This window comes from Lytechinus pictus, chromosome 4 (genome assembly GCF_037042905.1).
Source record: "Lytechinus pictus isolate F3 Inbred chromosome 4, Lp3.0, whole genome shotgun sequence".
Taxonomy (NCBI): domain Eukaryota; kingdom Metazoa; phylum Echinodermata; class Echinoidea; order Temnopleuroida; family Toxopneustidae; genus Lytechinus; species Lytechinus pictus.
In genome coordinates, this window is record NC_087248.1 from 8,316,397 (window position 1) to 8,328,496 (window position 12,100).

Sequence of the window (12,100 nt, forward strand, 5' to 3'; positions counted from 1 at the left end):
AATTACAGTAACGGTGAGATGATATTGATAATGACCTGAACTGATTTTATCTAAAACTAAACTCATTTAACCCAAACTACAATAAAACACTACATTAATCCAAAGTAAACTAAACTACACCGTACTGCAATAAAACTACGCTAATTCAAATAAAACTAAACTAAACTAAGCAAAATTGAACAAAACTAAACTAATTAACAAACGAAAACTAAACTAAACCTAAGCTAAACTAAATTAATTTAAGTTAATTCATCTCAACTCATCTTGATAATGCAAAATCAAATAAAGTTATTACATAATGTAGGTAAGCAAGGCTATGTAGAATAAACCTATCAAAACTAAACTTAATGATACTGAATTAGACTACGCTAAACCAAGCTACACTAGAATGGACTTAAATATTTAATACAAAACATTTCGATTTAATCTCTGAAAAATCAAGTTACATACATGCATGCATACAGATAAATAAATAACCAAAAGTAGTTCTTTCGATACGAAAGGCCATGAACCTGATAATCTCTAAAGGCTCTGATTATAGGGCGGGTGCTACTAATTCACGTCTAGTTAATGGATTAAGGGTAGTTATTAAGAGGGGTTTGAGTAAGCTAAGACACAGGCAGTGGTCTATTGTCGGTTTATTACGTGGAAGGGGATGCAGGGTATTAATAATTTACTCGTGTTAATACCTTTTCAGGAATATTGAAGTACGATTATGCTCGACCCGTGTATGTAGACGCTATGAATAGTTGTTTCGATAAAGGATATTGGAATGTTCCTGTATGGACATGATGGAGTACATTGTCTGACAAAATGAAATAAATAAAATTGTTTCCCCAACATGTGTTTAATTTCACCTGCGAAGAAAACGTCCAGTGATAAAGGAACGTCGAGTTCATCATACACACCAGTGGCGTACAGATGGGGGGGGGGCTTAGGGGCGCTCTCCTTTTGAAATACCCCCACGGGATTCTGGTATTGGTATATTATCGCAGAAGCTATGACGGTTTGTCCATCGATTAGTAATCGTATTTCAAAGTCACACCTGAACCACGACCAAACCAAACTATTATCAAGCCGCAGCATCTATTCAGAGTTTAATAATTGCTCTTCGTTGATTGGCCATCGTCATCACACTTTATTGTCCAATGATGAATCACTTCGCAAACTTCGTCCAGCGCTGTCTCTGAGATCTGGGCGTTCGTCTTTCGATCAAGCTAAATTTATCTGATAAGCTGGACAGATACACTCGTGACAGGAGCTATATTTGCCTGCCGTCAGCAGATCTCAGTCGGATTTCACCCACAGCTAAGGGCATTACATGTAATTACCGTTAGTCCTACTGATTGCAATTCAAGTCAAGTCTTTCTCTCTTTACATTTCAAGAGAGGACTTATCGAAATCGGTGCGTTGGTGGAATAGAAATGAAAAGTTCTATTCGAATGAAGATTATATGGGCAAGCCGACGAGGATAATATTGTGTCAAAGGGAGATATTTTTAATGCAATAAGGAGCTGCCATTTGTTGATTTTCATCGAAGGGTTGATCAGTTTCTTGACAGCTAGGGATTCGTCGACCTTGAATCATGAGGGTCTTGGTATCATGCTGGATTATGTTAGCTATGAGCAGGATGGCGTATGCCGTGGACCTGCTGATGACGCCGCCTCTTGTTCATGTTTACCAGGGGCAGACGTTTAGAGTGACTTGCGTGGTGACGGGAGAGTACCAAGCACGCTACCATTCCATTCATTTACTCCATCATCCAAAAAATGGTAGGGAGACGTACGTGACCAACGATGAGACGGTGGCGAGGACATTGGATCCAAATAGACAAATTCGGTACAGTATCCACAAGAAGACCTCTGGATCAGGACAAAATCAGAGGTGGGAATTTATTTTGACTGTTGTAAAGGCGGCCAAAGCTGACATCGGGCGATTTCAGTGCCTGCGAATCGAAAGAGCCCCAAGGAGTACCCAGCACAGTTCTACTTTCACGCGAGTTTACGTGAACGATGTCATACCGGCTAGTCCCGTAGCCCCGCAATGTGCCTTATCGCCGGCTAATCCGTTACCGGGACAACGGACAACGTTTTCTTGTTTTTCGATCGGAGAGGCGCCGAAACTCACATTGAATTGGTCGAGAGGAAAGAGAAGACTTCCTTCAAAGAGCTCGAACTCCACTGGAAGGTTTAATGTTGTGACATACCAGCATGTTATTTCAGAATGGGATAATAACGCTACATTCACTTGCACTGCGACTGGTTTAGCACTAAGTTACGAGACCAGAACGTGCTCCGTAGTTCCGTTTGTCATAAATACGAACGTCACCGTAACGTCGACGCAGCGAGTGAAGGAAAAAGAACCAGCGGAATTCATATGTTTGGCCGTATCAGTGCCGGCAACGAGCAAGTACACATGGGTCATCACCCAAGGATCAAATAAGGAAGTTGTTGATCGTAGCAGTGGAAGATATGTGATTGAACAAGGCGGTGCGTTACTGAGAATAAACTCTGTGACTTTGAAAGATAACAATTCGAGCGTTGAGTGCATAGCGAGCAACGGTATGAACATGGAAGGGACAAGTACGGGTACGTTGTTCACGGAACCCGCCACGACGTCGCCACACCCTCGAGGTGACGGGATCGGGACACGGCATGGACATGGTGGAAAAGGAGATGGAAACTTTGTGTTCTACGGCGACGGAGGTGACCCGGGTAGAACACTCCTTCCTTTTAGCCCGGAGAATGGGAGGCATGAAATAGATAAAAATGGGTTTGGAGGAAAAAGACCCAACGTTCCCGTATTCGTCGGATGTACGACGGGTTTTGTGATCTTCATGACACTCATTGTCCTGCTCCTCGCCATGGTCATGCGAAAACGCACTAAGCGACAGAAAGCCGTCATCAAGTCGGATGCCAAGCGACGTCCTATCAGCATCATCAGCTTGACCACCGCTTTTGACGTTGAGAAGCCTGACGTGGCGTTGGTAGAAGCCAAAACAACACCACAAAGCCAAACTGTCTTGAAATCGACGTCATATCGAAAGTCATTGCATAACCTTCCAAGTTCATCCTCAAGGAAGAGTGGAACCAACCAGGACATCAGTAGACAGCATCTTGCTGATAAGCTATCCGCGTCGCTTCGATCGAAGAGCTATGCATCCTTGATGGAGACTCCCATACCAACACAACAGACTTTACAACCCGATGACGCTACCGACGATGACTGCGTCTCGAGAGTGTCCACTGAAGATTCGGCCTACGATGACCTCACCTGCAGCCTGGGCAGTGTATCAGCCCTGGGATCGCGGTCCAACTCGAACGCGACTTCGGACACGCAATCGTGCTACGGATCCGTAGGTTCGCTACTTTCGACCGTCAGGTACAGTCGAGGAAAGGATACCATAGAAGTGATGAAGAAACGTAGCCTCCATTATGCAGAGATTGATTGGAGTGGCCGAACGCCACCCAGTGGTAAAATCGTTGATAGTGACGAGAAGACATTGTATGCACAGATAAGGAAATAATATCGGTAATGATGTACTCTTTAAACACTTTTTTATACTCAAGACTATAAACTTATAAAAACTATTTTCATTGGCGTTCAAACACTACACCTCCGTCAGTCTTCAAGTCTTTGCAATATTGAAATCATTCATTTGTAATTTGATATAAAATTCATTTAAAATTTTGTTTCTCCATTTTTCATGCAATGATTTTTGTAACAAAGAGATTGAAACAAAATGTCTGATTCTTTGCTTCCAGATGCTATTGCAAAAATGTTATTAAACTCAGAATTCAACAGCATACCCTTTTCAAAATCATTGAACGGTTCGAGGACGTAATGCAGCCACGTGACGTATTTCGTTTCACATTATAAGACATTCGTTGTCGCCAAAGATAATATGTTAATATACATAACTACATTCAAGTTGGCGGTAGGCGACATCAAATTTCAAGCAAAATGATTCTCAGAGATAAATAATGATCTTGTTGAATGTGAAAAGAAGTTTTTGTCCTATATTCACAAAAAAATCGAATAATTTGTATCTAAATGGTACACTCACCAGCGTTACCAATTAGCCAATAAGACAAATCCGAAAGCGATTAAAGAGAGTCCTATATGATTATCTTACAAATTACAGATGAATGGATCAAGCCTATATGTATTAATGGCTCATGATTGTCGGTCTCTCCAAATGTGATATAATCGACGATGTCTTACTTGGTGGTTTGTCGTTGTATTGCTTAGGATAATGTACATATAAATAAAATGATACAGGTAAATAATGTTCAGATGTTAATGTGTATGATATTAATCAAAATTTGTATATAAATGCTACCTTTAAATTAGATTTATCTTCTTTGTATTTGTAACAATTTTTACATTTTTAATTGTCTCGAATAATTAAACTTTAAAATGTATAAAATACGTTAAAACGAATCTAACGTTGGGGTGAAATTCTCCTTGTTGGACAAATAAATCAGGGAGAAAAGGGGTACCAATCGCAGGGTCGACAAAAATTTCCATGAAAAGATAGCGACGTTATTACATGTTAAACCTTGTGACGTCATCCATGCCCTGTCTTTTAAATATTTTTAAATGTTTAGATTGTTTATTACGAATCATGATTAAAAGCGTTTTTTTTTAATTGATAAACAATTCTATGCACTATTATATTTTTGTGAGAGAATCTTACTGTCTACTGGATTTATAGTAAAAAACGTAAATGATGTCATGTAAGTAAAAGTTACATTTGTCAACTTGTTCTAAAGTTTGTAGAATTTTATTGGAGGCTTCAATTATGATTATGTTGGCTAAACTTTGCACTTTTATATTTACTATCATTTCATTAAGTTGTGGGGTATTAAGAGATTAATGAAGAAAGACAAACGCTATCTTCCTTGCGGGTAGTTTCATTAAGGTAACAACAAAAATTACCCTGTTAGCGAAATGGGTCCTTATTATCATTATTCATTCAAAGGATTGATGCGTGTATTTTATGCACACCAGAAATGAATGATGGAATGCCAGCTTTATCGTTGAAACAACCCATTTTCCCAATTAAGAAATGATTTCTAACTACTACAATAATTACATATCACCATACATATATGATTATTATTTGTTTTAATTATTGGCGTAATACTGTATTGGAAGCAAAAAAAATCGATGTAGACAACCTAGAGGGGTCTGCTATTCTAAACGAGGTAATTCAGCGATAACCGAGTAAAATATTACGCAGGATAATTACTGATATTCTTTTGTTTCGACTAATTACATGATTTAAGCACGTTATAGTTTTTCGGACACAATTTTTTCCTGGATAGCATACAACGACATCACATCGTTTGTAATGTTTCTTACAGTATGTACGTGTTTCAATATGGTGCCTGATGACACAATATAAGTGATCATTGAGTAACGGACTTTGGCTTGTCTATGAACAAGTTTAGCCCAAATAAAGACAAATATTTTCGTACAAACATTAACGAGATTGATTTCTTCTGATTTTGCATCGTGTATTTTCACTTTTTATCTATTTTTAATAGGGAGTTTTCGTTTTGCGACGTACGGATAATTCAAGAACACAGACACAGTAAATGTATTGAAAATTAATGACAAAAAGATAGCTGAGGGGTCTTTGTCGAAAATAGATGAACAGGAGCTGACAAAAAATAAAAATATGTAATTCTTCCAGTCCAGGACGAAATTGCTATTTTGATTCACCAATTGTTGACAAGGATTTCCTGGTTGTTTTTCTCATGAAGGGCATTTTACGATATTTTTTCTCTGTTTTGGAATCCTCTGTACCTCGCTGCGCGAATAGTCTACAATATTTGTATTCTTCCATTTCGATGAGCGTCTTCTATCGTTCACTTATGTTGTTTAAATTCCCCTCAAGTTGATATGTTGAAAAACCTTTGCTTTTTGTTTATTTCCCCCTTTTACGTTTTTTATAACCACTCCATTTAACTTTATTTCCCATGCATATACTGTACATAGGTGCTTTAGTTGGTTCGAAGATATTTGCTTCGGCAACAATTGCTCCGCTGAAAATTCCACACAGTAATGGAATGACCGACTTCAACCCTGGATTTGGCACTATACCCTATCATTAATCCTAACCCTAAACCTAACATAAAACCCTGTTGCAACCCTAACCCTATATATCTTAGACAAAATAAAGCCCGGAGCAAATGTCGTGCCACCATTTTGATTTTTGGTTACACCAACGAAACCGACTCAAGACCGACTGAAGGTTTTTTTTCGGTCCTGGCCCCGTAACAAGAATCTTAGTTATCGATTGTTATGTTGATTTTTTTACAATTAATCAATGCAATCAATATTAGAAATCAGCCTTACGATCATTCCGTTATGAGCTGTATGTTACCGGCTGTATGTTAGTCGGTCTGTGGCATAATAAATGCGTCATTAGCTTGGCGTATACAGTCAGGCGACAGTCAGGCGTCAGTCAGGCGTCATTGCGTGGCTGACACAATCGTTGAAGTCTGAATAGAGAGTCATAATACGCAAATTCATATTGCGAATTTTATTCAGAGTTTGTGAGATCATCATGTTCGCAGGGCTTAATTAACGCGTGTACTAACGTGACCCAGATGACGCCAGATTGCATGCGTCATTAGGGTTGTTTGTTGTCCAGTGACCAAGTCACTGACCAGTATAAACACCAAATATAGGCATAAGGGACTGATAAGGACAGGGGCTAACATACCTTGCCAGCTTTTACTCAAATGGTAGATCATACAGAAAAGGCTTACAATTTCTCCCTGGACAAAATGATTATCCATTTGCCAGGTGAATTTCCGGTTTCTGTCATCATTACCAGTCTCCAAGAAACATTTTGTATTGTCTTTTTAATAAAAATCAATGTCTTTATCCTTCAGATACTGTTGGTTTGCTTATTACATTTTACAAAAGTTGACCCACTAGCTCTTGATGCGTCACAATGCCGTCACCTAAATGACTAGTCACGCGTCACCAACAATGGACAACTGAAATACACCTCGATAAAGGTGTGCTCGCATTGTTTAGATCAATTATCTTTATCATGTTTATATTATGATACATCAGAATGGAAGAAAAGACAAAGAGCGGGAAAATATTCCGATCACCTGACTTCTAGGGCAGGTGAGTCGCATGGGCTTGGCCAAACCACGTATGTATGAAGCGCTGAAAATAGACGCAAGACGACCATATTGGCTTCCTTGAATTGTGCTATTGAGCCAAACATCCGCTATAGAGGATGAATTCCAATTAGGTATAACACCCTAGCTTCCTGGCGCTTCACGAAGATTCAGGAATAAATTTTGTCAATCTAACACGTACATGCATAGAATACAAGAATGATTAACACGTAAATGAGTGAACATAAATATTAACAATGAAATCCAAAGTTCTTGTTCTTTATCAAAATTTTGCAATTTGGTTTGCCTCAGAATAAGATGGAATTACCTACACACGGATTTATTACAAGTATGTTTTAAGTTCAAGTTATTATTTCAATTTCCATCATGTATAAAGAAGAACAATAAAATATTACACCAACAGAAAATATATGTAACAGAAACTAATATTGTTGCAAATATACGACTGTTCTGGACGTCCCTCCCCCTTCGATAAACTTGGTAACATAATTATATTAAGAATATTATTTCATTTATTTTAACGATAATGACATCTACTTTTGTTCACTACTTGATATCAGGTTTCGAAAGTTAGCGATGTCCATGGTTGTCACGTAGGAGGGGGGGGGGGTTGAGGTGACCAAGGGTGAAGGGTAATTTTGCTCGTTGTTGAAACTCCATCATGTCTACCTATGAATAGAGAAATGAGCCATTTTTTGTGGGGACCAGTCATGGAGGATGAAGCAAAGGTTCTAAAAGAAAGAAAGGTGCGAGCAAAGCGAGTGAGAAATTCTTTTGACCGTTTTTATACAAAAATCTAAATTTTGATAGATTTTTCAAAAAAATATTTAGAAAATAGTATGGTGTTTATTTCTTTCCCTTTCCTTTATTTTCTATTGTTTTTTTTTTCTTTTTTCGTGAAACTACGGGAGGCCATGGGTAGGGGGATTGCCCCCAATGCAGGCTCCAAGTGCCTCCAATAGTACGCCAGTGCTGCCTATGATAAATAGTGAGTACATGTGTTATCATTATTATTATAGATATTTTGGGGTCTATATCACAGTTTCTTCATTAATAAATAAGGATATTAGAACAGAACAACTTAGTCTGTTTATTAACCAATTATCTACAGGAATTGATTGATAAAAAAGGTAAATAAGTAAATAGATAAAGTTTAATAATAATTCATGCACTCCGTATCAGGGGTAATACCAGGTACGACTAGAAGGGACATGTATTTTGTTGTTGTTGTTTTTTCGATTGGATAGAAAGTGTACTACTGATAGTTTAATTACTATATAAGTATGATAACAACCCAGTGATCTCTTTCTTTCTTTTTTAATACCACTTCTTGTTCTTATTCTTCCTTTTCTCCTATTTTTTACTATTTGGAAAACCTCAGGGGCGGCAGCCCCTGCCGCCCCTGGAGCTCCATTACTGCTCCTTTTGATCAGTGTCTGGATATGAATATTAACACAGCTTGATCAAATTCAGTTTTTGTTATATTGAAATAAATTCTACCCCTAACGATGTTAGATTTATTGTCTAGAAACTCTAAAATTTTGATATGAATAAATATTTTTTTCTTTTAATAAAATACATCTCGATTTGAAAGGGGCAACGTTTACATGAAACATATGGATGGTGTCCTAAAGTAAGAACGTAAAAATGTTCTGTTATATTTTTATTCTCGCATCTCGTCGCATGGCAAGATGTTCCTTATCACTTGCCATACTTCTTAATTATACATCGGATCGTTTTCCGCTCAAGAAGGGCCCTAAAGAGATTACATACTTTATATAAATTTGTTTTATTCTATTTCAGATGGGATTTCTGCCATGAATTTATATTTAGAAACGAAATTCTTCAGATATACTGGGGCCCCGAAGTATAGATATCGATAGCGAGGGCAATAGTTGGAATAACCCATGATAATTGCGTATACCAAGTTCAAACATCTTAGGAGAGTTGTTTAAAATGTAATAAATTACCTCCGTCTTCATGCTTTTGTAGATTAAGATGTGTTACCCGTTTGAAAATGTTATCCTCAATTCTATGAAAATGATATATTCCTTGTTGTTGTTGTTTTTTATTAAAGGCCATGGATATCCAATTATAAAACACATGCCATTGGCGTAACCGGATTCAAAATATTGAGGGAGTAATACGTGGTGTATGTGACAAGGTTTCCTTAAAGTTCCCAAAGAGCGAAGAGAGCGAGAAAAATTCTTGACCTTTAAAACTGAAAACGTAATTTTGTGATAGAGTTTTACAAAAAGTTCCATCATGATATTTTGCCCTTTTGTGTTGTTGGGTCGTATAACTTTTTATGGGGGCATGACCCACCAAGCCCCCCCCCCCCCCCCTCTTCCTCATTTGTACACTAGTGACAAATTAGCAAACCACTGTTTGCATAGAGTTGAAGTTCCCCTACAAAGCTTTTTTTTATCTTTGGCATGCATGTCTGATGTCTGGGGTACATCGATGATGATCATGATAGGAATGGTGTGGACATGAAACACCTGTGTTACCCGATGTCTTCTGCGGTTATTATTGTATGTGGCAATAGCTATATCGGAAAGCAATCGGATTAAATGATTGGCTATATTCTATTTTTATTATTTTACAGGATGAATAATAACCTATCGTCCACCCTGAATGGAAAAGTATTTAGTTGGGTCAAAGCTTCGAACATGTCAAAGAATACGCAAATATTTCATTGCCGCAATCTAAGGGGTTTACGTTGCATTGAAGTAAACATGGTCAAACAGCGCCATTATAACTGCATGGAAATTTGAAATATTGGACATAACTTGAAAAGTATGACGTATATGAATAATTTAATAGAGTTATTTTCATATCCTTTCAAATCCTTTCGGAGTGACCTCAGAGATAAACGCTTTCGGAGCCAGAGCAGACTGATTTACTGACATTGTTCTCTGAGCGAAAGGGAAAGAATGAAAACGAATTTTACTGTGTTTCACAAAACGTTTCCATTCTTACAAGGAAAGTTTGCTTGCAAAGACAATCTCTTTTTCCTCATACCATATTTTTCTTTCTTTTAAAGAATTTTGTTTTGATGAGAGCAATTCTTCGATCACGTCGATTAAAGCTTTAAACTACAAACGGTTTTTTTTTCACAATAATAATTTATAAAAAAATAAAAACAAAACGAACCTGCACCTCAACTAAACTTTGAGCTGAAATAATGCGTCAGGGGAAGGATCAATGTATTTTTAGTGAATTCCGCGCGGCGATTGACGTAGTGATATATACCGCAAAATGGTCATGTGTATTTGAGGTTTATTAGTTCAGAATTAAGCTCGCTACCATGTTGACAATTATGGGTTTAATAGTAAGATAATCAAATTCTACAGAATGAAGGGAAAACGACCCCACCCCCTCACCGCCAACAAATTACAGGAGTGAAAGTTTTGCTTTTAATTTCACAAAACAATCATGTGGCACATCCTGCTCGGTATGCAAATGAAGGGAATGATGTCATCACCTTTGTATATTTTAATTTTCTCCTCATTGGCATGAGAAAAAAAAAGTTTTATTTCTACCTGAACATGCGGAATTGCCATTGTTTAACGTCATCAAATTTCATAATTTTGTTTTAATAAATAATTATTATTTGGGGGAACCACGCTAGGGTTTATTTCCAGTTCGTCTAATGCCAACTCGTGTAATATTATTTGGTCTACCATCAGTTCGTCCACTCACCACATGGTCTACTTTCATTTACTCTAATGCCATTCCGTCTACTCCAAGTTGGTCCAATAACCATTTAACCATCATTTAACCATCTAATTGGACTAAGTGTTAAATTGCGCAAAATGAATCAAAATTAAATGGATAGTAGACGTAGACCAAATGTTTAGGAGACGAAATGGTGATTAGACGAATTCTTGATTGGACCAAATGTTTAATGGACCAAATGGTTGTTAGACGAAATTTTGATGGACAGAATGGCATTAGACTAAATGAAAGTAGGCCATGTGGTGAGAGGCAGTAGACGAATTGGCCGTTTCATTACCTCCACAAGCATGGATCCTTTCATTTCCATGCACATTTGATATTATTTTGCACAAGCTTTTGTTATTATAAATTTTAGCTATTTTACAATATTTACAATTCATTTTTAGTTGATTTTTGTTTAACACATTTGATTTGTATATCTATATTCTGATGTATGATGGAAATAAAATAACTTTCTTGATTGTCGAATCTCGAAGCTCAAAGAGTCAAGTTGGTCCTTAATCTGTAAAACTTGAAATTTATACTTCAAACAATGAGTATTTTTTTTGTTCTTATTTTTTTTTGGGGGGAGTGGTGTTAATTGTTCATGGTCGATTTGATACTGTAATTAATTGTCGCTCTGGAAATGCTCTCTTATGTCAGTTATTAATGGGCTGGGTGCATAAATTGCCATCATTGATTCTTTCGTTCGACATCGATACGGTCACGTGTGGGTCATTATCTAATGAACCAATTTCTTGCCAACCCCAACCATGGATGTACGACTAGACCTGATGTGACCGTTTTGCTGTGTCATTCCACCACATCAATGTCCATATAGACTGAAAATAATTGTATGGTGCAGTTTATATCCCTATTACTTGTATTACGCAATAGATTCCAACATATATTTGTTAAGCCATGTCTTCATGAGGTTTCTATTATTTTCCTGCGATGATTTTCGATAATAAAATGTCTAGACCTTTTGTACAGATGATAAAATGTACCATACCATTATTGAAAGACATGAGTTATATTAATCAGGAAAAGGGTACTTTAATAATAAATATTGATTCATTCAATCTTTCTACCCCTCTTCCCCGCCCCCTCTCTCCTCTCTCTCTCTCTCTCTCCCACGTTGCGACGAAATTTCTGATACTGGGAGATTAATTGCTTATTTGTATTTTCGAAAACAAATATTATTCATGCTC

At 37.3% G+C, this 12,100-nt stretch overlaps 1 protein-coding gene across 1 annotated transcript; it reads left to right on the forward strand.

The window, feature by feature from the left end:
• The first annotated feature begins 957 nt into the window (after nucleotides 1-957).
• On the forward strand, nucleotides 958-5,492 carry LOC135153868 (uncharacterized). Its single transcript, XM_064098307.1, has one exon. The coding sequence runs from the start codon at nucleotides 1,586-1,588 to the stop codon at nucleotides 3,524-3,526; it is 1,941 nt and encodes a 646-aa protein (XP_063954377.1). The 5' UTR covers nucleotides 958-1,585; the 3' UTR covers nucleotides 3,527-5,492.
• The last annotated feature ends 6,608 nt before the right edge of the window (nucleotides 5,493-12,100 follow it).